This window comes from Blastomyces dermatitidis (genome assembly GCF_000003525.1).
Source record: "Blastomyces dermatitidis ER-3 genomic scaffold supercont1.2, whole genome shotgun sequence".
Classification (NCBI taxonomy): domain Eukaryota; kingdom Fungi; phylum Ascomycota; class Eurotiomycetes; order Onygenales; family Ajellomycetaceae; genus Blastomyces; species Blastomyces dermatitidis.
The window spans coordinates 5,670,120-5,694,622 of NW_025544775.1; the positions used below are offsets into that span (position 1 = coordinate 5,670,120).

At 47.1% G+C, this 24,503-nt stretch overlaps 7 protein-coding genes across 9 annotated transcripts; 3 read left to right on the forward strand and 4 right to left on the reverse strand.

Annotated features, from left to right (window-relative positions):
- Positions 1–169: 169 nt before the first annotated feature.
- Positions 170–2,044, reverse strand: BDCG_02029 (uncharacterized protein). The gene is made up of 2 exons (XM_045417582.1): positions 1,592–2,044; positions 170–1,536 (listed from the first exon to the last, which is right to left on the reverse strand). The coding sequence occupies exons 1-2, from the start codon at positions 1,677–1,679 to the stop codon at positions 416–418; spliced, it is 1,209 nt and encodes a 402-aa protein (XP_045274353.1). The 5' UTR covers positions 1,680–2,044; the 3' UTR covers positions 170–415.
- Positions 2,045–2,263: 219 nt separating this feature from the next.
- On the forward strand, positions 2,264–6,488 carry BDCG_02030. 2 transcript variants are annotated; one of them, XM_045417584.1, is made up of 7 exons: positions 2,264–2,428; positions 2,502–3,039; positions 3,170–3,202; positions 3,402–3,551; positions 3,653–3,786; positions 3,853–4,381; positions 4,507–5,951. In XM_045417584.1, exons 2-7 carry the CDS (start codon positions 3,000–3,002, stop codon positions 5,880–5,882), a joined length of 2,262 nt encoding a protein of 753 aa, XP_045279887.1. In that variant the 5' UTR covers positions 2,264–2,428; positions 2,502–2,999; the 3' UTR covers positions 5,883–5,951. The 2 variants fall into 2 exon arrangements, with proteins under 2 accessions (XP_045279887.1, XP_045274354.1); XM_045417583.1 differs by having other exon boundaries at positions 2,264–3,039; positions 4,507–6,488.
- On the reverse strand, positions 6,003–8,584 carry BDCG_02031. Of its 2 annotated transcripts, none has more exons than XM_045417585.1 (4): positions 8,133–8,584; positions 7,344–8,076; positions 6,858–7,212; positions 6,003–6,669 (listed from the first exon to the last, which is right to left on the reverse strand). In XM_045417585.1, the coding sequence occupies exons 2-4, from the start codon at positions 8,001–8,003 to the stop codon at positions 6,620–6,622; spliced, it is 1,065 nt and encodes a 354-aa protein (XP_045274355.1). In that variant the 5' UTR covers positions 8,004–8,076; positions 8,133–8,584; the 3' UTR covers positions 6,003–6,619. The 2 variants fall into 2 exon arrangements, with proteins under 2 accessions (XP_045274355.1, XP_045279888.1); XM_045417586.1 differs by having other exon boundaries at positions 6,160–6,669; positions 7,344–8,080; positions 8,133–8,525.
- A 1,473-nt stretch (positions 8,585–10,057) lies between these two features.
- On the reverse strand, positions 10,058–12,053 carry BDCG_02033 (cytochrome P450 monooxygenase; the record flags this gene model as incomplete). The annotated part of the gene is made up of 5 exons (XM_045417587.1): positions 10,058–10,645; positions 10,725–11,327; positions 11,388–11,456; positions 11,531–11,747; positions 11,835–12,053. The coding sequence occupies 5 exons, from the start codon at positions 12,051–12,053 to the stop codon at positions 10,236–10,238; spliced, it is 1,518 nt and encodes a 505-aa protein (XP_045274356.1). The 3' UTR covers positions 10,058–10,235.
- A 701-nt stretch (positions 12,054–12,754) lies between these two features.
- On the forward strand, positions 12,755–14,629 carry BDCG_16498 (uncharacterized protein). The gene has a single exon (XM_045425723.1). The coding sequence runs from the start codon at positions 14,049–14,051 to the stop codon at positions 14,355–14,357; it is 309 nt and encodes a 102-aa protein (XP_045279889.1). The 5' UTR covers positions 12,755–14,048; the 3' UTR covers positions 14,358–14,629.
- Positions 14,630–16,003: 1,374 nt separating this feature from the next.
- On the reverse strand, positions 16,004–16,909 carry BDCG_16499 (uncharacterized protein). The gene has a single exon (XM_045425724.1). The coding sequence runs from the start codon at positions 16,228–16,230 to the stop codon at positions 16,036–16,038; it is 195 nt and encodes a 64-aa protein (XP_045279890.1). The 5' UTR covers positions 16,231–16,909; the 3' UTR covers positions 16,004–16,035.
- Positions 16,910–17,985: 1,076 nt separating this feature from the next.
- BDCG_02036 (DNA helicase INO80) lies at positions 17,986–24,495 on the forward strand. Its single transcript, XM_045417588.1, has 5 exons — positions 17,986–18,038; positions 18,094–18,877; positions 18,972–19,427; positions 19,509–23,358; positions 23,446–24,495. The coding sequence occupies exons 2-5, from the start codon at positions 18,332–18,334 to the stop codon at positions 23,652–23,654; spliced, it is 5,061 nt and encodes a 1,686-aa protein (XP_045274357.1). The 5' UTR covers positions 17,986–18,038; positions 18,094–18,331; the 3' UTR covers positions 23,655–24,495.
- Positions 24,496–24,503: the final 8 nt, after the last annotated feature.

The following is a 24,503-nucleotide window of genomic DNA, read 5'->3' on the forward strand; positions in this document are numbered from 1 at the left end:
GGGGTTCAGTGGCAGCAGGGTCAGGCGAGCGGACAGCGTTTCTTTCCTTTTGTCTTAATTTCTTATCGTGCGTTTTATTATCGCATTTTATTCTTGCATCTTTATTTTTGTATTGTTATCACCAGCGAGGTTCACACTTCTACGCAGTGCTGGTGACCAGTATCCAATTCCAGCTTATGACGGATTGGAGAAGCCAAGATGAACTCGAATGCAATCTGCGGACATGTATTACGTTGTGTAAATAGATGATTGAAAGCAAAGGCAAGATTGGTGTATATTTTTAAGTAGGAGCTATACTACAGACTAGTATGCAGTACTTCGTAGTAACGGACATTTTCCTGCTGACACTATGTATACACGCCTGGAGAAATACTAATAATATTAGGTCGGGTAGGCTGGTTTCTGATTTGGTTCCTCAATGACTTCGAATCGCAGTTGAACGCGTGCCTAACCCGCCGCCCCTTATGAAACCATGAAACCATTGCCTCCAGCGGCTCCGGGGAAGAGTAACGCTCGTAAACAGGTTACCGAAGTCTGGTGTCCGCAAGTTTTCGTGTTGCAGGAGCTGTAGCTGCTGCAGAGGCTTTCGGGAGTTGAGTGGATTCTTGCTCTGCCAATCGCGAACAGCTTCGCAGTGAGTTTCTAAGAGCGAGTCTTTCAAGGCGAATGTATGTGCAAGCCACTTTCGATCTTTTGGAGAGGACAGCTTTCCAAAGTATCGACTCACAAATAAAAAAGCTCTCGGATTTCTACTATTAAAGCATACCTTTGTTTTGCACCTCTTGCATTTGTGCCAGCAGAAATCGCCTCTAAAAAAAAGATCTATAACATCGTCATCCCCCATGGTCATATGTGGGCAGAATGGAATATTAAGGCTCCTGCAAAATTCGGCAAAATGGCAACGGCTGCTCGAAGATAGTTGGGAGCTGCTGCCGATGTGAAAGCCAGTAAAAATGCACCGGCGACGATGATAAAAATATATGCAACCTTCCGGAGCAACCAAGATGCCCTGATCATTGCAGTCATGAACTTCGGTAATTCTTCCGCGGACTTTTACCTGCTCACGATATGCCTTCTGAAGCTCAGCAAAACTTAGCTCTCGGAAAAGGCCGATTCGGAAACATTTCATGGTTGCTAAACAATAGCGTGCGTGGGCTTTCTTTGCCAATTCTTCGTTGGAAAATGCTGTATAATAGCGATGCCTTCTCAGGCATCCTCTACAACAATATCCTTTGACAACTCCATCATATTCCAGGTGACATAGCGCTTCAAAGCGGTCCGTTTGGTCCGCGCATCGTTGCGTGTGATTGAAGACACTGGACTGATAGAATTTTGAGCAGGTAAACCTGAGTGTGAGACCTGATGCCAGAGGCAGGTAATCGTTGATGGTGGCCAGAAGCTCTGGGGGGAGATTATAGAGGCGGCTATTATTTGCGTTATGAGCTGCGGCTTCAACAGAATGGCGACTCCTGTTTTCATGAAGATCATCGCTTCTGGTCAGCTGGAGGACCTTGCGGAATATATTGCGACCCATATCTATATCGATTGGTCAGTATTTAAAGAAATAGAAGGCCTTGTTTCGGAGAGATACCTGTCTGGTGAATAAGGAGCACGATGCAAAATTGGATACGGTGGAGGGGGGTAGTTGTTGGAGACAGCGGGTTTAGAGGAGGAGACATATGATATTTGTTTTAGTGTTGGCTTCGGACGTCTTACAGAATAGGCTGTCGTTGACGTTGATTTCAAAAATGTATGACATCAATACTCTACATACAGCCGAGACAGCCGCCTGCAACGGCCAGAATGGAAACATTTTGGAAAAGCCCTATTTGAACTCAGCTGCGACAGGCATGAAGTATTTCACTTACCAGATCACACCAGTAGCTGGTTTACATAGGGGGCTTGTTATAAGCAGGAGGTGAAGGGAACAGTGCTCCTACGGATACCCAACCAATCAAGGTAAATATGAAGTATGGATTTCTAACATTTTTACAGCAGCTCTGGAGATTTCAGCACTTCCACAGCCCAACAAATATCTGTTATTAGGACTCAGTACAGTCGTAGTATAGATATACGTTATACATGTTGGATAGACAAGACTCCTTTCGCTTGGTCGAGAGGACACCGGATAAAAGTTATTCCAGCCACGCCATGATCACCTAATGTTGATTTTCCGGAACAAAGAAATGCCGGTGATGAAAACAGCTCCCCCAAGTCTAACTTGAACAGGAAAGATTTCCCATAAGGTTTTGGTAGTTAAATCAACTGAACCTCCCGCTCTATTCTCCATACGGAGTACGGAGTACATAGTAGACAGATGCGCCAGACCGGTATAAGATAGTCGGAGACCAAGTTTGTTTGACAGCCGATGCCCAAGGGAAACGATCGGAACGGACAAGGAAGAGCTTCATCGGCGTTGAGCTGGCTAGTCAGTCCCCAAGGCCCACCCAAACTCTTCGGGTACATAGTTAAACCTGACCTCATCGCTCGCGCAAACAAAGAGCTCTCTCCCCCAAAGCGATCCGGAGACAGCTCAGCTGTCAAACAGCTTTGCGAGCCGCTTGACGTGTCTCTCACTATAAACTTACCTAAACCTACCGAATCTATCCCTTTACCATTGTCTCACACCCACACATTCACACCATCATCAACCTTCGGCGCCCGCCCCATTTGAGACCATCGCTACTCGCTCTCATTTTATTGACATTTGTTTTATGATTATTATGAGTGCTGTCCGCTGCGCCAGTAACCGACTTGCCCCCCGCGCTTGTCTTCATCGCCATTTCATCCTGCCCGAGTCCACTGCTCGTCGGACTAGCCGAAGCTGTGGAAGCTGAACAGGAGAATTGAGGCAAGGGGAAAACAAAAGGAGAAATAAAGTAATAGCCTCCGGCCTGAGTGGGAAATTACCCCAAGCGGGCGGGAGATAACGTGCGGATCATTGAGGATAGGGTAAGGGACGGATAGTAAAGTTGTTGATCGTGACATCCGTCGTCGCGATGGCGGAGTTTATTAGGGATGTTCTCGTTGATGGTTTGCGTATGTTCATATCCCTCAGTTTTTTTCTTTGTTCTTTATTTTATTCTTGCGCTTTGGCGAGTTGGCGAGTTGGCGTACATCCGCAGTGGTTACGTGGATACTGGTTGCTAACTGACTTTTGCATATGTAGGGAAGAGAGCGGAGGATGATACAGACCCTGACGGTTCGTTATACATAACACCTCCCTCCCGATCTCCTGTGTTTCTTGCTCTCACTTTGCAATACCTATTCTCGCCCTTTCTTCTCCCCTCCCCTCCAAATTCTCTCACGGACACACATTTATTTGGTGGATAATGATATACACATTTTTCGAGCATTTAATTGGCTGCCTTTCTAACATTTGGTATTCAAACTGTGTGTAGAGTCCCCGGAAGCCGGCGAGAAAGAGCTATTCACATCATGGGCTCTTTTTATTCTGATCATGCTCCTGATAACGGCCCTTTTTACGAGCTATATCCTGCAACAGAGGAAAGTTCAGGCAGTACACGAGACCGTTATTTCGATTTTTGCTGGTAAGTTTGTGTTTTGTTTGGTATTGTTTTGGCTCATGGCCACTGTATTTATCAAGTGCTGTATATACTATATGTACTAACTGCTGGCTTCACGGTATTAGGAATGGTGGTCGGCTTGATCATTCGATTAAGCCCAGGAACCTTGATACAATCTTCTGTTTCGTTCGATTATCAATTCTTTTTCAACCTCCTCCTTCCTCCAATTATTCTGGCGTCGGGCTATGAATTACATCAGGTAGGTTTTGACTAAAGGTCAACTACATGAAAGGAAATGAAACGTTTTGCTAATTACAAAGAACAGGCAAATTTCTTCCGAAATATAGGAACGATCCTCACATTTGCATTCGCGGGCACATTTATTTCCGCGCTGGTGCTGGGTCTTATCTTATACTTGTGGTCTCTGATACCCCTGGACGGATTATCGATATCCTTTGTCGAAGCATTCTCCGTCGGAGCTACACTTTCTGCAACGGATCCCGTTACCATTCTCGCCATCTTCAACGTCTATAAGGTGGAACCTAAGCTTTATACTGTAATATTCGGGGAGTCGATTTTAAACGATGCGATTGCTATTGTGCTTTTTGAAACGGCACAGAGATATAGGCCAGGTCGTGCGGCGGGATCCCTGACGTTGATCAGCCTATTTGAGGCTGTTGGTGTATTCTTGCTTGTGTTTTTTGGAAGCTTGGTGATTGGAGTGGCAGTTGGGATGTTAACTGCCTTGGGCTTGAAGTACACCCGTGTGCGGAGAGAACCAAAGATCGAGAGTTGTCTCATCGTTTTGATTGCTTATGCCAGTTACTTCTTCTCAACAGGAGTTCACTTGTCCGGTATGTTCGGTGCTTCTTTTGGTTCTTTTCTCCCCTTCCCCCCCTTTTTTCTTTTTTTTTTTTTTTAAAAAAAAAAAAAAAAAAAAAAAAAAAAAAAAAAAAAGCTGACCGCAATATTCTGATAGGAATCGTGTCGTTGCTGTTCTGCGGTATCACATTGAAACACTATGCGTACTACAACATGTCCCGTAGGACCCAACTCACCACGAAATATCTCTTCCAAGTCCTGGCACAGCTGTCGGAAAATTTCATTTTTATTTACCTCGGCCTAGACTTGTTCACAGAGCCTAATCTGCAATTCAAACCGCTTTTCATCATGATTGCGGTCGTTGGTATTTGTGTTGCAAGATACATGTCGGTCTTCCCCCTCTCGAAGGCTATCAACTGGTTTATTAGATATAGAGCTAGGCGCCGTGGGAGGGAGGTTGCCGACGAACTTCCCGTTGCCTATCAAGGCATGCTTTTCTGGGCAGGGCTTCGCGGTGCAGTGGGGGTTGCGCTCGCGGCCGGCCTTGAGGGACCTAATGCTCCAGCGCTTCGAGCAACAGTTCTCGTCGTCGTCGTCCTAACAGTTATAATCTTTGGCGGAACAACAGCACGCATGCTTGAAATTCTCGAAATCCGCACCGGTGTCGTCGAGGAGATCGATTCCGATGATGAATTCGACATTGAAATCACTACTGGAGGAACATACTATAAACACGACGGAACTGGCGTGGGCCACATCCCACGACGCAACGGCTACACCGTGCCGCTAGACACCATGAACCTAGACCGCGAAGACGTCGCGGAAGGCTACTCGAGCGGTAACAACGGCAGCATCGCACCACGGCGGACTCACTCGTCTATAGCCGCCAGGAAACAAGCAGTCTACGGTCAAAGCCGCAGCGAGCTGTCCCGTGACCACGCATCTACCCAGAATCTACTTGCAAACCATAACGGGAATAAAAATGGAAGTGCCAGCGGTAGCAGCGCCGATGATGGAGACGTGAGCAGAAACTCTCCTTTCCCAAACCGTCCCAGGCCGCGTGTCCGCAACGGTGGCACACAGGAGAACGACGCGGATATCGATGATTTCGAGCTAGACCTTGACACGTTCTCGGACGATGATCTTCCCCCCGCTGCCCCGTCGCGTAGCGGCAGGGCACAGCCAGGAGGGGCGGTGTCTTCAAGCAGCACGCCGACAGTGACATCTGCCCAGCAACGCGTCTCCCCTGCACGTGCTGCTCCTCTGGGTGCCGGTGCGGGGTTCCCTGGAGGAGGAGAGGGAATAGGAACGTCTGGCATACTGGCAGAGGCATCGCGGGGTGCGGCAGGATCTTCTTCCTCCCCGAGGCCGGGTGCTACAGACGTGATCCGGGACTTGTTTTCAGGTGGTGCGAATGTCGATCATGCGGCTTGGTTCAGGCAGCTTGATGAGGATTACATTAAGCCGAAGCTGTTGCTTGATCCAGGGTCGGGACACCATCATCGAAATCACAAGGGGCCTGGGGCTGTATAGAATTCTCTCTCTCTCTCTCTCTCTCTCTTTTTTTTTTTTTTTTTTTTTTTTTTTTTTTTTTTTAATTGTCATTGCTTCTTGGTTTTGTATGTGCAATACATATATATATCTGCATCTCTTCGGTTTTACCGAGCCATATGGGGTTTCTCTAGTGTGATCTTAGTTTATGTGATTTTCATGGGCAGTGAATAACGTAACTATCTGTACAATCTTCTGTGTTTTGCTTCTCTATTAGATCATCCTGTCCTGTCTCTTCTTTCCATATTCAATCTGTCTGGATCCTTAGAACTGTCCGATCATACAATTTGAATTGGGCTTAGACACTCTTCTTCTATCCTCTGATTCATGTCAACAGAGCGTTTATCTCACTTCTTCTTTTCTGCTATGAAACTTGAAAATGATTTTCATATTCGGAATCTACACACTTGCCACATAGACAGTTTCTCCCTCTCTCCTTGCATATTTATTTGATTTTATTTGATTGTGAGATTGCTCACACAAATTTTATACAGAGCATATAGTCAATATTCTTCATTTAAGCAGTGACATTAATAAAATTCATAACATTTAGAATAAATTGAAGACAATCTCCTCGCGCTCCTCACATCGTTTCAGTCAGTTTCCGCAAGTCATGTAGTGTACTACATTTTGTATAAATCTTTATTGTCTCGACCCAAGCCCACTCCATTGGTACCCGCAACAGATAAATACAGCCATGCCTCCAGCAAGTTCCCGTTTTAATCCTCTGGCATCTTGAGCACGTAGCGACCAGCGATTTTTCCTTGTTCTGTAGAGGAGGGTTTAATATATTAGCATTTCGCGGCGTCAATGTCTTTTTTCTTTCGCTTCATCTCCAACCACCACCACCACCCCTCCATTTCGGCATACGCAGGAAAGAAACACCTCTACAATGGTATTTTCAAAAGAAGCACGACGGTTAACCAAAATACAAACCAAAAAGAAAAAAAGACTTACCCATTAACGAAAAGACAGTCGACAACTCCGACAACGGCACCACTTTATACGGAACATTGATTAAGCCTCTGGTGAAGAAATCAACTGCCTCCTTCGCATCAAGCCGGTTGCCCACATAACTACCCTTGATCTTAATCATGCGCACTACTGTATCGAAGACAGGTGCCTTGAGCTGCGCATGTGCCGGTAGGCCAATGGCGACAATGGTGCCGTTTGACCGCACATACGCTGCCGCTTGCTGGAAGGGTAATTCCTCCGTAGCGAGGAGGAGCACGGCGTGCGGGCCTAGCCCATCCGGTGAGGCAGCTTTCACATCCGCGACGAGGTCTTTGGTTTTGGTGAAATCAACGTATGCCTGCAATCAAAAGAAGTATGATAGATGGTTGTTAGTTTTTAATCGCCCCGTTTTCCGAATGGTATCTAGGAGTGGGGAAAAGGAAGGGGAGGGGGGGAAGTAGAGAAATGAAATAAATAGTTTTTACCCACCCTCGCCCCAAGCTTCGCGCACAACTCCTTCTTCTCATCTCCTGCATCAATTGCAATAACCTGCAGCCCCATCGCCTTCGCATACTGCTGCGCCAGCGACCCCAAACCGCCTCCAGCCCCGACAATTGCCACGGCCTGTCCTGGCAAGGCTTCGCTCTCTTTTAGTCCCTTATAAACAGTGATACCCGCACACAAGATCGGCGCCACTTCATCCAGCCTCACCCCCTTGGGGATTGGGGTGACATGCGCCGACTTCGCAAGACAGTACTGCTGGAATGTCCCATCAACCGTATAGCCTGAAAGGATCGCATCTGCACACAACGGCTCATTCGCACCCTCACAAAAGTCGCAGGAGAGGCATGATCCATTGAGCCACTTGACGCCGACGTGCTCACCGATCTCTATACCAGTGACGAGCTCTCCGCGCGCCACGACGACGCCGGCACCTTCATGTCCGCCCACCAGCGGCATCTTCACGGGCAAGGGCCAGTCGCCCATCATCGCGTGCAGATCCGTGTGGCACACACCGGAGTATTTTATGTTCACGAGGACTTCATCGTGGCCTGGTTTTGGGACGGGGATTTTTCGGTATTCTAACGGTCCGCCGACTTTATCGGCGACTTGGGCCCATTGGGTTGTAGGGATAGTCGGCTTTGACATGGTTTCCTAGGTCGGGTTTGTTTTCGGTTCTTTTCGCGGTTAAGGCTTTTGTAAGGATAGGTAGGTATGGGCTCTATCTGATCGAGTGAGCGAATGAACCGGAGAAATTGGAAGTAAATGTGTACACACCTTTATATAAGTAGGCAATATCAACTAAAGGGGGATGTTAGGAAAGGTCTATGTGGAGCTTGTCAAAACGAATTGGTCTTGCAAGTTCACTAATGGAAGCTGAGCGTCAGGGAATCTCCAGACCTTATATGTCTGTCTCCGGTTAAGATATATAGTATGTCATCGACAAACTTGGGACGGCTTTCCATATTCGCCTCCCTATTCATGCGTACTTTGGATCAACAGTGTTGTTTTTTACTCTTGTACATCACGCGCTCAAATTGTGGCAAATGTTCCTGGCTTCACTTCCTTCGTTATGGCTATAACCCCTCTCCTATTTTATTCTTAATATTGTTAAACCGTATCTTATACATACTCCATTGATGAATTGATGGATATGGATATGGTTATCCCGGATCCACAAAGATAAATATGTCTAGTGTGGGGTGGAGTTACATCAGACAGACCCACGGAGGAGGACTAGATCTGGTTTCTATGTTTCATGACTTGCTCAAATTTTGCCTGGTCGCATCAAACTGATGTGATGACGGAAAGCCTGAAAGTCTACCTACCACCCGTGGACGCCACGGGCATTTGATTGCGGGGGTTTGAGGTAGTCAAAATAAGGCGCTTATGCATTAGTTACCTAGTTAGGTAACTAATTTTCTGTTAATCGTGGTGCGCCGGATTTTTGGATCTATAATATTAATTGATTTATATGTACATTTATATCGCTCTCTCAAATCTTGAGGAACTTCTTTTGGGTCCTTTCTGGGCCGTAGCAAGATAGATTTCACAAAAAATCTCAGGTTTCTCAACCAAGCAAGATTCATGCACTACTCAGGTTGCAATCCCTACAAAATAATAGAATAAGAACTATCCCGTCCATCAAGCAGCGGTGATTCCATCCTCAGTCACTCCCTTGGTGTGCGGCGTAGCCTGACAGAATAAGCGTAAAGGCGTGAACTCGGTGGTCGGATCATCGCATCCTCTGCGGCCCCAAAGTCTGAAATAGCGATAACTATATTAGGGTGAGACCGTAATGGAAATGTACTATGTAGCATGCCAGTAGATCCATCGAAACACAACAACGCGCGTGCGCAGAACTGTGCTTTTGGGATGGGAAGTGGGGAGTCATGCAGTTGATATTATATCAGATCAATCGAGTAACTTTCTAGACATGGTGTGTATCCTATATTCTCAAATAACGGCGCCGCCAGTCGACGGAGGGTGGATTTTTTACAGCGGATAACTATCGATATACATCCCCCCCGCTGGCAAAATTGCCCATGAGAAACAGTTATCGTGGCGCGATCCTATTTCCCACATCACAGTTAATAAAAGGAGCAATATAAGATGTGGGTTGCTTTGACCTTTTGGAGTCTCGTCCGTGAACGCCTGATTTCCCCACATGCATTCAGAGCCCGCACAACATCAAAGCTAGTAATAGGACCAATGTTTTCATTCTCTCCTTGCGATTCATAGCTTCGTTAATCTCACGGGGAATTGTGCTGAAAAGATGCTGGGGGGAGGAGAGGGGGGAGGCCTTTCTCCTCAAGCCATACGCATTAGATCCGTCGCGTGTCGAACGGGACATTCTCCCAGGCGATGCACATCATCTCCGGAAAATGGGACACGAGAGTGTAGGAAAGTGGTTTGTGTTTGGCTCACTGGTCTTGTGCAGCGTCCAGTGGCGTCCAGAGGCAGTTGATCCTTCGATATCTTCCATCTTCCCACCCATGGGATCAGCTTCCCATTACAGGGAACGGATTACTGGAATACATAGATATATGCTGGAAGGCGGTTACTATGCACACGAATAATAAATATATATAACGCCGTCTCTAGGGATCGCATAGGGGACATCGTTCATTATTCACTTACAGCGTATACGAAGATAGCCCCATCAGCAATTTATCACATACTAGCAGACCCTAATATGTTTGTTCACCCTCCACAAGACGTTTCCTGTAGCTAGCTCAGTCGATTGCGTTTGATTGAATACCCTGCTGATCTTATTTCAGGAATCAAATTGCCGTATTGATCGTAGTTCCGAATGAACTTGAGACGAAATAAAACGAAAAAGCCAAATACCTCATACCTAGGGAACACCTCGGGAACAGTTTACTCCTCCCTCCGTCTGATGGATATCCTCGCCATATGGTCTGAGTTTAATGACAGGCCATTAGGTAGGATCCTTGGCTCATAGCCCTCTGCCAATTTAATATCATACTTCAAGAGAATATGACACAGAGCAATCTTGACCTCATTGGCCGCGAAGAACCGACCAGGACAGGCGTGCTTCCCAAACCCGAATCCCAGGTGTTCTGGAGAGGGTGACACTAGCTGGGCGGACGTCTCATTGCCAGGCGTTTCACGGAGTTTCAGGAATCGGTATGGGTCATATGTGGTTGGGTTTGGGTAAATGTTTGGATCCCACATTTTGTCACATGCGACCACGATAAGTTCCCCCTTTGGCAGGAATGTTTTATCAGACAGGACCGTATCTTCTTCGGCAAGGCGTCTCATTGTGGCTGGGAAGGAAAGGGGTGGTTAGATATTTCGTAATATGGAAAAGGGGTGGGGAAAGTAAAGAATTCCAAATGTTCTCACCAACTGCAATCGGCTTCAGTCGCTGAGTCTCCTTCAATACGCTGTCCATCAGCTTCAGTTTGAAAAGTGTGGACTTCTTCCACCCCTCTGTCTCCATCACGGTTACAATTTCATCACGGACTTCTTGAATAAGTTCATCGCGCCCACAGAGATCAAGGAGCGTTTGCGTGATGAGGTCTGATGTAGTATGGATTGAAGCGTGGGAGAATGACAACTGTGCTATAACGGGATCATAATAACGACCCTTAGCAGATTCCTCCAGCCACTCCATCGCATCGACATAACGCTCTGGCATTTTACCGGCCCGAATGGCCTCCTCCTTGGCCATGCGTCTCTCGTCCAGCACTGGCTGTATAATAGTCCTTGCTTCCTCAATTTCCTGTCGGAGTTTACGGCACGAGGGTATGAAGTTGGAAACCAGCGAACGTACTGTCGCGGGCCATAGGCGGAGAGCCAGCGCAGCTATATACGAATCAATAGTGTAGGCAATTGTGATTCGGATCCAGTCGGGGTTGCGGCATATTCTTTTGCCAAGGAAGACCCTGGACGACATCTGGGCAACCAATTTGAGGACATTTTGCTTGAGCGCGATATCATGCCAGTCTGGGTCCCGTGGATTAGTTGGGAATGTCATGTCGGAATAGAAGGCGTGGTACTACCAACCACGATTATTTGTCCAATCTCTCTCAAGGACGATACCAATCTCATCGGATATAGGTTCAATGACATTTCCTAGCCAAATTAGGAACTCTCCCATCAAGTCTAAAAGGGGGAGAAGGGAAACAAAAAAAGTCCAAAGTACTCACCAAGATGATGCGTTAGCTTCATCCTGACGGCATCTTGAAAAATCTCATCAACTCTTGTTCCTTGCTTGAAAGTGTCAAATCCTGGGATGTCGGCGTGAAACTCCTTCGCGATGGCTGCCCCAAAATTCAGCGAAGGATGGCTGCGAATCTCATCAGCATAGTTGGCTGAGAGCACGGTTTTAGGGCCATTCTCTGTCATAAGACGAAAAGCACTGGCCTAGATCAATTTGTTCAAAATTTGAGTAAATATTCAATCCTGTATCTCTGCGTAACCATCATTTCGCCCCCTGGACGAGCAGCCTACCTTCCTAAGGCCCTCCTCGATCAAGGAGCGAGCATCCTTCAAAAATCGCCTCCCAGCATGGATTTGCCTGAGTTCGAAGGGTTTCTTTCCATTGATTAACGGTAAGCGAGGCGCCTTGAGCGAAGCTAATAGGAAAATTAAGGTCGGTAGCAGAATAAAGAGACCAGCTAAGCCCAGAGGGTTCAGTATAGACGAGTATAACTCGGTATCAAGCAGCATTTTGGTTTCGGAAAGCCCTTGTTGTTCTCATATGCTGCGAATAAGTTCGCAAAAAATCCAGCGTATAGAAGGTAACTAACTACCTGAGCCGTCAAGATGAAGCCAGGCTATTGGTAAAAGTGACAGTCAAAGTGGAAGACATCTGGCCCAAGGCTGTTGTTAAACAGGCCAACTCGCTCCAGGGTAAACGGGTAAGACTGCGCGCACCCTTGCTACCAACGCACAGTTAATTGGCTGGGATGCTGCACCCGCTCAGCCCTCTGTAAAGGCTTCCACCAGCCAACTGCTATGTCCGTCGATCGTGAAAAATCTCGTGAACAAAAAGAGCCGTGAAGCGGCGGAGAAAGTGGTTTTCCTTGTCTCCACCGTTTTCTCCACGGCCTCGTCCTCCCAGGCTCGCTCTCACAGCCAAGCGCCAAACATCGATCTTCACAGCTCGCTCTGCCTTGCTGTTGCGGATGGTTGCGGGGCAGCCCAAATAGGTGTCATCGGTACCCTAGCTTGGTGCGTTGGGGAGTTAGGGGGGGGGGCATCGGCTCCATCAAAACCTGATGCTTGTCTGGGGCTAAGCGAAGACACCAATATCTCATGATGGCCAATCGGAAGGGCGCTTACGGGCGTGCTAAAGCTCCTCCACTCGGCACTTCAAGGCTTATGCTTTGAATGCAGACTCAAGTTTCGGCACTTCGATTAAGCATAAACTTAGATGTGTCGCCCCATTCCATTGCACCCGTTTCTACTCTCTTGACGTTGGCGGGGATGATCAGCAACGATGGAGTTCGGGATTATTCACAGCATTGATTGACATATTGGAATAGTTACTTCAAAAGCACGGTCCTTGAAGCAAGCAAGGAGCTATACATCCATCCATCCACCTTCGCTGTTCGGTGAATAGTGGATCAGACCTTGCTATATCTCCCAATAAGTTCTTGAAACCAGCTACGTCACCGCCGGCGCCTAAAGGCATCAGAATACTTGCACGACCCGAGATTGCCATCCTCATCGGATATCTCCCTTGCACAGCCACTGGGTTAAGCTCAAAAGTGGCGCTCGGTGAAGGGTCCAGCTAGCATGGATGATGAGAGATGTCCATATACCACCGAAAGAGACGCCTACCCTTATTTTCTTGGGAACTCCATATGTCTAGGACCTCCCACGGAACGGCATATCTTTACAGAAATGACGCGCCTTGGAACGACGATGACCTAACACCGAACAGGAGACGAGATGCTGGAAATCACAGAAGCTGAAAGCCGAAAAGATTGCCTGACCGGCAAGCGGTCAAAAAGCACCGTCGGTTTTGCGAAAAATGTCGGCATATCTGTGAGCTTCTGCCTCTCTACGTGTATTTGCCTAGCTAGGACTGCCGTTTACAATTCACAGCCGCACCTCTTCTCTCGGAACCGAGAACTCCCAGACCTGAAATCGAGACGAAAAGTCTGCACAGTGGAGTCTTGGTGATGCTGGCCAAACAAGCCCGAGCCGAACTGATAAAGCCAATCACCCCATCATTGGGGCTTGCCAGACAAAATCACTTCCTAGATAAAAAGTAAACCTTTACCCGCCGAATCGCGAAGTGGCTTAATAGAATGGGCTGCGCAGAATGGCTCCTTGAGGACTCGCAAAAACATTCCCGCTTTGAAACGCGACAGAGATCCAGCCCAAATATACGGAGCTGGTGACGATCTCGATCCCACTCCGTCCAGCTTTCAGCACCTATGTCCTCTGCATGCAACTGGCTGAACGCTCTTACGATGGGATATGGGCGCAGGGGTTAGCAGGATGAGTCTGAATTCTTTCATTCTGCGTCATGCTGCCATTTCCTTTTTTGGGTCGATGCTATACTCACTCGCCAACCCGAACATGTTATCGAGGCGCATTCACATCTGTTAAATATACTACGGAAGCGAAACCTTTCCGTGGCGCCGATGGACTTGGTCATTATCGCTTAATATTGCTTCTACATGCGTAGAACTGAGGGACCTGCAGAGCGCAATGGGATTGCGCCCCGTTCGCTGGTGTAATTCCTCATTGATAGCTGAATGGTGGAGACATATCCGCCCTTTCACGAAATATGGATATTTTGTTGAACAGCTTTATCCCAACAAATCACTCCCGGTTGCGTCCTCTGTCAAGTTTTTATCAAGGGGCCAGAATTCACACTCAGCCACTTGGTCCCCCTTCCGCCCCCAACATCCATCCACACATCGGGGTAGCACATGGGCTAAAATTGAATCGCAAGTTACAACATCGCTGTTGTTGGTTCAATGCGAGACAATTGTTCCTTGCCGTGAAATAATATGATCAACACATCGCCATGAGACCAGCCGTGTGAATGTGAGTATAGAGGACCTCTGGCGGGTGACGTGAAGCTTATCCAGCTTAAGAATCAGAGTGTGATTCACGATACCAGGCGCTGCGCACCCCAGGGAAGCGAGGGAGAGCTGGCTGGGGCCTGCTACTACTTTGAGCTGTTTCTCTAAATAGCCCGAGAACACATGGGGGGGCAGAGAAACAGGCTCAAGGAGGCTTGGACGTGCTTTCTGCAAAGATGGAGACTGTGGCTTGAGAAGTGGGGGGGGGGGAGGGGTGGTGGTGGTAAAAAATCTCCCCGGAAGGCCATGGCATGGACCCAATCCAATTGCCCTACGAATAGGGCAAAGCAACATATCTACCTGGCAATGTGTCAATGATCAATATACCAGATTGGTTATTCTGGTACCATGCTCCCTCTTATCGTCATCACCCAAGGCAGCTTCTCATAAGTAACCCCAGAAACAATCAAACTATGAAAACAGGGGAATATTTTATGAATAAAATTGAACGCAAACCAAATCCACGCCTGCCCTAGACGCCCGTGGTTTTTTGACCCGCAAGGTGAAGTTCATAGCAAGTTTGATTGGGCAGTTTGGTGATGTGGCGAGTAGATTGACGGGGGAACTAAGAAGAACTGATAATATTTGAAGACACAGAAGATTGAGCAGTAATTCTGAAAACTGACAATATAACAAGATACTTTAGTATTCAGCCTCTTACTAGTAATATTATATGTAACACTGTGAAGCTTGAGCTCTTCTGAATTGCACTCGGCACAACACTATTCTCTTTTTAAAGGGCGCACGCACATCATGCTGTATGTTAATTTCCATAAGTCTCCTACCGGCTTTCATGGCATCTAGATTCTTGAGAATATGTAAGATTCTGCTTTCATAATGAAGTGACATAAACTAGATATTCAGCAGCTCTGATTTGATACTTGTCAGAGAAGTGGCAACATCATCACAGAGACCGTGTGATCGCACGAGATAATATGCTTGATCTTCAGATCAACTAGAGCACATTCAATAACAGATGATGAGCTGATGTCATGATACTGAATCATGTTAGCAATATTGCAAGACACCTCCTGGTTGAAGACTCAAAATAGCAGTTTCCAGACAACGCTAATCAAATAGTCAATTCACAGGATCTCTGAGTGCTGCCCTGATGTAAGTTTTGAGAAAAAGTGACGGATAAATATTTCTCAGCCGTCTTTGACACTCCACTGGCGGTTCTTCGCCAATGCAAAAGTTGGTAGGTATCTGAATAAAGATGAGAGAAAAAAATTGTCAGTTCATCAGCCCGCTCTCAGAGAGAGATAAATAACCAGAATAATATTTAAGATATGTATAAGGTGCTAGAAAATGAAGAAGTGGAATGAAGAGAAAATACGCTGTGGTAGCATGTCCCTATCTCCACAAGGAACTGTAACGTACCTGGCCCTGGGCTTGAAGTCATACTTGGCAGTATTCAGGAAAGCTGTATGGGTATGGCTTCAAAATATAACACTTCATTTCTCAGTTATGCCGGATGGAGCTCGTTATTTGGATGGATAAGAAGAAAAATATAGGGACCGTGGGCAGCAAAAAAAAAAAAAAAAAAAAAAAAAAAAAAAAAAAAAAAAAAAAAAACTCCTCGTCGATAACATTGTCTAAGGTAAAATTCATGCGAGAACGCAAACTTGGGAAGTAGCGATATATGTTTGACCATATTGCAGAAGTTCTGAGACGCTCTGCTTCACTAGAAAAGCTACCCAGGAAGAACGGGATAATGTGGGCGCTTTGAATTGGAGAAAACAACGAATCAGGGGATGGGATGGATGGGCATCCACGTCGTGAGCTTTCGATATCACACACATTTGGCCATCCCTTGAAAGACACTGGTTCCGTAGACGTTTCTGTTCGATCCGCGAGATAGACTTGAAAACCCATAGAGTTGAGTTCTTCCATCGAGCCCTCCACGCCAAAACAAGGGGAAGGAGTAATAGCAGGGAGAGTTTTAGCACCGTTAACTTACCTTTATGGGGCGTAAAAGACCAGTGTCGAGGCTCGAAACAAGTTGGTGTAGACTGGCATCTGTCACACAATGCACCACATCCTCGGAGGAGAGCTGATATTTCCCGTCCTCAGGGAGAAATTTGAAGAACCTCTCGAGTCATTTGGATTGAGCGGCGTATATCTCTCTAATCTACGGAGTAGTCTTGGACAAAAGTCGATAGGTCCGAAGGTGTCTCGCTGAAGGCAAAGCCTCCGAGCAAAAAAGCAGGAGTAAGTACTGAAGTTGGTTCAGAGGAATATCATAGATGAGAAACTCAAAAAACCCAAACAGAAGTAGAAATACCATTCCTCTGAAGTGTTGTTGTTAAAGAATGAAGGATGAAAGTGAAGCTGTGAACAAAGTTATTATGGCTAGTTAACTTAGAGCAAGCATGATGTGTTAAATTCAGACTAGAGTCATCATCACAACAAAACTTGTTAGATCCTACTGACTGTGAGAGAGTGTTTAACTTATAACTATTTATGAGCTCACCATATAAAGATACCTATTAAAAAAATATATATATATCTTCAACACAGGACATTACGCAGTAATGAAATTTTAAGTTTAGTTGTGTAGTAGAAACAAATTATTATTTCATAACTATTTTAAGTAACTTAGTAAGTAACTTAAATCTACTAGTAAAAGGGTTTAGGATTTTAAATTCTTTGATAGGCTACTCTACTACTACTATTGTTCTGCTCATAAAATTTGCATTGACAGGTACCTTTTATATGGGATAATCATACAAAAGGTACCTCTTTTGGAGAAGTTGTATTGTGCCTTGTACGGGGCTGTACGGGTAAGCCGGATACCATACCTGTAACCAACCTTCGTAGCCGCGGGCGCCGGCGCCAGTTCCAGGCCCTGTATCGGCGGCTGTCCGTACGGGCCAATACCGGCGAGCCCGCAAACAGCCGGAGCCTGACACATCGCCCAGAACAGACTTTTTGGTCTCTTTTTGGTCTTTTTGTGGTCTTTTTGGTGGTCTTTTCCCACCCGCCGCCGCCCGCCGCAAGAAAGTCGGTGGGTGCAGCATCAGGGGATTGATTTGCTTCCACCCGCCGCCCGCCGCCCGCCAGCACCAGCACCAGCACCAGCACCAGCACCACCAGCAGTAACTACCAGCAACCACCAAACAAACCACAATAATGAAGGCGCCGCCCTCGCCATCCACCACCACCACCACCACCACCACCACCACCACCAACATCACCAACATCACCAACATCATCCTCCATCCTCTTCACTCTCGCCATCCCCATCCATCATCATCATCATCATCATCATCATCATCACCTCCTCCACCTCCAACCTCCACACCGTCTACCGTATACCACTTCCTTGCCACCAATCATCGCCTCTGTCTGTAACCTTGCTGCTGCTCCATGCGAATCCACTAACTCTCGTCCCTTGGTCTCGTCCTTTTGAACGGCCAGAACAAGAAGAACTCGCTTCTTTCGCCAGCTTCAGGTAGAAAGAATTGTCTCTTCCATCCTACTCTTCTTCCCTTCCACCATTTTCCCCATCCCCAAATTCTCTCTCTGCCTTCAATTTAACCAATACCAACCCGCGATACAAAAAAAAAAAAAAAAGAAAAAAGAAAAAAAGAAAAAGAAAAGAAAAAAGGTTTTTTTTTTCCCTCCCTCTAGTTTGGCTTTGGCTAACAAGTCCTTACCAACAGCCCCCATCTTGCACGGATTCTTGGGTCAAGCTATTCATTCCTTCTCCGTCCTACGCCTAAACTCCATGGCTATCTCATCTATTCCTTAATCCTAAATCCCCCACCCATTTTCTTCGTCAATAGAAAAATAATTACCTCACTGCCGTTCCATCCCATCTCTCAACCCGCATCTGATCCATACCTCCCGCTCGCTCTTATATAACGCGTGCTTTCGCCACAAAAAAGAAGCTTGCTCGTGATGGCAGGAGGGCCGCCCTACACAGTTCACTCTCCTACCCAGCAACCTCGCTACGCAAACTACTCTCCCTCTTCTTCGAGAGACAGGTCCTCCTATCCCAACAATGACCCCTACCAACCCCCTCCTCATACACCCCCCGCGTACCCCCCATCCTCCATGGCCCGGAGCCCGCACTTTGCCCACCCCCCTTCTCCAAGGATGAATACCACTCTCCCGCCCTTAAACGGGTCTGTGTCCCATCCCGACACCTCCCCGTCATATCACGCCCACTCTACATCCGCGACCCCTCAGTTCCCCCTACATCGTCCGTACGGGAACTCCCACATGGCCTCGTCGGCCCACTCTCCGCCTCCAAGCCTCTATAGCCAACAGGCTTCCTCCTCCTCCTCCCACCCTCACCCTCACCCGCATGGGGGCACGGAATCAATGACGCGATCGCCAAAGCGTGAACACGAGCCTATTCATGATATGAGGCCGAATAACATGGGATATTCGTCCCAGTCGCCTATGATGCGGGATACTAGGCCCGCTTCCCCGAAGGAATCCGTATGTTCCGATATCTAATCCCCGTTTTTCTTTTTATATGATATATATCTGTTATTGTTATTACGATGGGATTACTAACTTGTCCATTGAGTAGAAACCAGCTAGGACGGACCCCATGTCATTTGCAAGCATCCTTTCAGGTCCAACTGAGGAACGGCCCCCGCGGAAGAGTACTCCCCCACCCCAGGTCAGCAAGGTGAATGAACGCCCAGCAGTCGCCCCAGCCCCCAAAGTCGAAAAGCCCAAGCAGTCCGGTTCGGAAAGACGGCGACACCCGGTTCACTTGGAACCTTCCTACAACGATATTTCAACCCGCCCATCCACCAACGGCGTATCCGCAACAAAATCCGCCGCCCCCACAAATTCAAGGTCGAAGAAGTCCATAGCTGAGCGCGAGAGCGATAAGATCGCTAAAGCGATAGACCGGATCGATTCCATGGACAAGAGTGAGCTGGACGCTCCCGGATTTGAACATGAGTGGGCGCGTTACATCCGCAAAGGAAAGAAACGTGCTCGTGAAGTGGAGGCCGTCGAAGCACGGAAACGTAGGGTATGTTACGTCCCATTTCTCAAACTGGGATCTCATCTTGTATTTTTCTCCGTTTTAAACTAACAATTTTTTTTTATATAGCGACGTCAAACCGAATTCCTGGAGACCCTAGCCAAAGTTTTCGAGAAACAAGTACTAAATGGGGCTGAACGGTTTAACCGCCATCATGAGGCCGCTGTTCAATCCGAAGTGCAACAGAAAGAGCTCCAGGATGAAAAGGAGCGGAAGAAGGACATGCAAAGAAAACGGCGTCGCGAGAACACTGTCCGCCTTGAGATGCAGAAGATGGACGAAGCTCGCCAGAAAGCCAACAAAGCGGAAGATGCTGCGGAGAAAGAGCGCCTAATGCGCGAGGTTGAAAAATCTCGCAAGAAAATCAAGAGTACGAAACGTGCCTTGGAGCGAGGCAACGAACCTGAGGAAATCAGTGAAGTGACCCCGATGGCTCCAAACCTCGAAGGCGGCACGACGAGCACTTTCCATGTCGCTTCGAAATCCCCCCCGCCAAAGAGGAAACCTGGAAAGTCCGGATCTTCCGCTCGGCTGAAAAAATCGAAGGAAAAGAAGCAAGCCGAAAAGGATGCTGCTGAAGCTGCCTATGCTGCCATGGAGAAAGATGACGAACTCGTTCCTCTTGCCCCCAAGGAGGATCCGAAGAAGGAAGCGTTGAAGAAAGAAGGCAAAGGTGCCCGCTCCAAGGAAACGACTCCGGCACCGCCCACGACGCCATTCGAGTCCAAAGCTTATAACGGGCTATATGAGTCAATCTGGAGAGAGATTGCTCGAAAAGATGTACCCAAAGTTTATCGTATCAAGGTTACTTCGTTGAGCACTCGCCAGGAGAATCTCCGTAAGACGGCCCAGCTGGCTAGCAAACAGGCTCGCAAATGGCAAGAACGTACCAACAAGAGTATGAAGGACACTCAAGCTCGGGCGAAGAGAACTATGCGGGAGATGATGTCATTTTGGAAACGGAATGAGCGTGAGGAGCGTGATCTGCGTCGCATGGCTGAGAGACAAGAGCTGGAACTGGCCAAGAAGGCAGAAGCTGATCGCGAGGCTATCCGCCAAAAACGAAAGCTGAACTTCTTGATTTCCCAGACCGAGCTATATTCTCATTTCATAGGCCGAAAGATCAAAACAAGTCAAGCGGAGCACACAGATGACATCGCTGGTGCCGATGCTACTGCTGCTGCTATAACCCCTAAAATTGATATCCCTCTTCCTGGAAACGATATGAATGCGGCACCAAAAGTCACCAGTTTCGAAGACCTCGATTTCGATGCAGAGGATGAAACTGTATTGCAACAAGCAGCGATGGCTAATGCTCAGAACGCCATCCAACAGGCCCAAGACCGGGCTCGGGCTTTCAACAACGAAGAAAACAAGATGGCTGCCTTCGATGAAGGGGAAATGAACTTCCAGAACCCTACAAGTCTTGGTGATGTTGAAGTTTCCCAGCCCAAGATGCTTACTGCCCAACTGAAGGAATATCAGTTAAAGGGTTTGAACTGGCTCTTCAATCTCTACGAGCAGGGCATCAACGGTATTCTTGCAGATGAGATGGGTCTAGGTAAAACTGTGCAATCCATCTCAGTCATGGCTTATCTTGCCGAAGTACATAATATCTGGGGCCCGTTCCTCGTTATCGCTCCCGCCTCGACGCTTCATAACTGGCAGCAGGAAATTTCACGATTCGTCCCCAACATCAAAGTCCTACCGTATTGGGGTTCCGCCAAGGATCGAAAAGTTCTACGAAAATTTTGGGATCGCAAACATATTACATACACAAAAGAGTCTGAGTTTCACGTTTTGGTAACATCCTACCAGTTGGTTGTGCTGGATGCGCAATATTTCCAAAAGGTGAAATGGCAGTATATGATTCTCGACGAAGCCCAGGCTATCAAATCTTCGCAGAGTTCGCGGTGGAAAAACCTTCTTGGTTTCCACTGCCGCAACCGGCTTCTGCTCACTGGTACTCCTATACAGAATAACATGCAGGAATTGTGGGCTTTGCTCCATTTCATTATGCCGACACTTTTTGATTCTCACGACGAGTTTAGCGAGTGGTTTTCCAAGGACATTGAGAGCCATGCCCAGAGTAATACGAAATTGAACGAGGATCAGTTGAAGCGATTGCACATGATTCTAAAGCCGTTTATGCTCCGTCGTATTAAGAAGCACGTCCAAAAGGAACTTGGCGATAAGGTGGAAAAGGATGTTTTCTGTGACCTTACTTACCGCCAACGCGCATATTACACTAACCTTCGGAATCGTGTCAGCATTATGGACCTTATCGAGAAGGCTGCTATTGGAGATGATTCGGATAGCACAACATTGATGAACTTGGTTATGCAATTCCGGAAGGTCTGTAACCACCCGGATCTATTTGAGCGGGCCGAGACCACTTCCCCATTCTCTGCAGCCTATTTCGCGGAAACTGCATCTTTCCTACGAGAAGGACCGTTTGTCGATGTTGCATATTCAACTCGAAACACTATTGAATATGATCTACCCCGCCTACTTTGTAGTTCACATGGACGCCTCGATGTTGCTGGACCAGGAAATGACAGGGCTGGATTCACTGGCAAATACCTCTCTCACATGATCAATATCTGGACACCGGAAAATATCAGGGAAAGCTTGAAACAAGACCAGGCATTTTCTTGGCTGCGATTTGCTGACACTTCCGTTGGCGAGGCTTGTGAACTTTCCCGCAAGGGAGTGTTTGAGCGTGCAATCAAACGTCGTGGATATTCAAACCGTCTTTCCCGCTTCATGGTCGCTTATGATGATGTGGAAGATGACGCTTCCTCAGCGGTGCCGGCTCATAGCCTGTTTAACATCGTGGAGCGGAGTGATCGTCGGGCGTTGGCGGAAATTACTCGGGAAGGTCGTATGAATGAGTTGCTGAATATTTCCAGCAATACATTTGAGAATGAAGGGTTGGATCAAATCGAGCCGTGTGGTAAGCCTGGAGCGTCAGCGCCGCCAATCACCATCTCGTGCTCTAACCAGTTCGCCAACTTCGAAATCCGAGACACCTTGTTCAACAGTTCCGTGAAGCACGCCCTATTTGGAACAACGACACGGGCCATGGATGCTGAGATTCTGGAGAAGAAGCTGGATCCAGCTCAATTCAGGCTCACACCAATGCTTCCCCAACCGTTATCAGCTAAGGGGCGGTATACCAATATCTCGGTGCCGTCAATGAGGCGGTTTGTGACAGATTCTGGTAAACTAGCTAAACTGGACGAACTCCTTCACGAACTCAAAGCTGGTGGCCACCGTGTCCTTCTCTACTTCCAAATGACCCGCATGATAGACCTGATGGAAGAATACCTAACCTACCGCAACTACAAATACTGCCGACTAGACGGCAGCACCAAGCTCGAAGACCGCCGCGACACAGTCCTGGACTTCCAACAACGGCCCGAAATATTCGTATTCCTCCTCTCCACCCGCGCGGGCGGTCTGGGCATCAACCTCACAGCCGCCGACACCGTCATCTTCTACGACTCCGACTGGAACCCGACCATCGACTCGCAGGCGATGGACCGAGCCCACCGGCTCGGCCAAACCAAGCAAGTCACTGTCTACCGCCTCATCACCCGCGGGACCATCGAAGAGCGCATCCGCAAGCGCGCGCTGCAGAAGGAAGAAGTGCAGCGTGTGGTCATCTCTGGCGGCTCCGGTGCGGGTGTTGACTTTAACACGCGGAGCCGCGAGAATCGCACGAAGGATATTGCCATGTGGCTTGCGGATGATAACCAGGCGGAGATGATTGAACAGCTGGAGAAGGAGGCAATGGATAAAGCGGAGGAGATGGGGACGACGGGGAAGAAGGGCGGTGGAAGAAAAGGTGCTGCTGCCGCTGCCGCTGGTGGGAAGAGGAAGAGGGATGTCACATTGGATGATATGTATCATGAAGGTATGTCATTGGGAAAAAAAAATACATCCTACACTACAAAGGCGTAAAAAGTTCCTTGTTCCCGCTGACTCATGTTATTATTTCCAGGTGAGGGACATTTCGAAGACGCCAGCGCAAAACCATCCGGTGCTGCTACGCCCGTGTCTGCGGGGGATAATAATAATAACACTACATCATTCACCGCCGGCTCTAAATCTAGACGCGGCGGTCGTGGTGGTGGAAGTGGAGGTGCCGGCCGGTCGAAGAAAGCGAAGACAACCAAGGAGAGACTGCGGTTGATTGATGGGGATGATTGATTGATTTTTTTTATTCTGTTGTGTACAACAACAAGGTACAGGAAAGGAAAGACAAAGTGGGTTGTTTTGTGTTTCTTTTTGGGTTTGTCTATTTTCTCTCTAGGTATTATTTACTTGCTCACTTGTTTGAATTTTTTTTTTCTTTTTTTTTTACACCTTTATTTTTAATAATAAAGATATACGGGAAGAAAAACGGGGAAAAAGCAACAGCTCTGTCTCACGCTGTTCTATTCTTTCATTTGTTTCTTCTATTCTATTTACATGTGTATATTACTCCATAGGCTCTTTTTTTCTTTCTTTTTTCTTATACTCTTCACATCTGTTCTCTATTTCTCATTTCTTTGTTCTTGAGTGCTTCTCCCTCTTCTCCTTAATCTTTTTCTTGTTTTTCACTTCTTGTTTAGCCTATCTTGTATACGTTTCACCCATCTTATCTTATCTTTTGTGTTTGATTATTCATTTATCTATTAACTTAACCTCTTCATTTGTCAAGTAGAGTGAGGGGTTTTCTTAAGAGGTGGTGGTGTCTGTCGGTTGGTTGGTTGGTTGGTTGGTCTGATTGGTTATGATATGATATAACTATGATGATAGTTACAGTACCGTACCTCTCTGATTTAAAAGTTTGAAAACACCTGTTTTTTACAGTTCAACCTGACACTGTTGTATTTTTTTTTTTTTCTCTTCTTTTCTTTCCAAAGTGATATCTGATTATATAGTTATATTAGACTAGCTTTATTTTTGAAAATAAACAGCATTTTGGTTCTTCGTGTGAATGAAAAAGAATAATGATTTGCTTCTTAACGCACAATAAAACTATATTTATTATATCTAAAAATACCCGCCCAATCG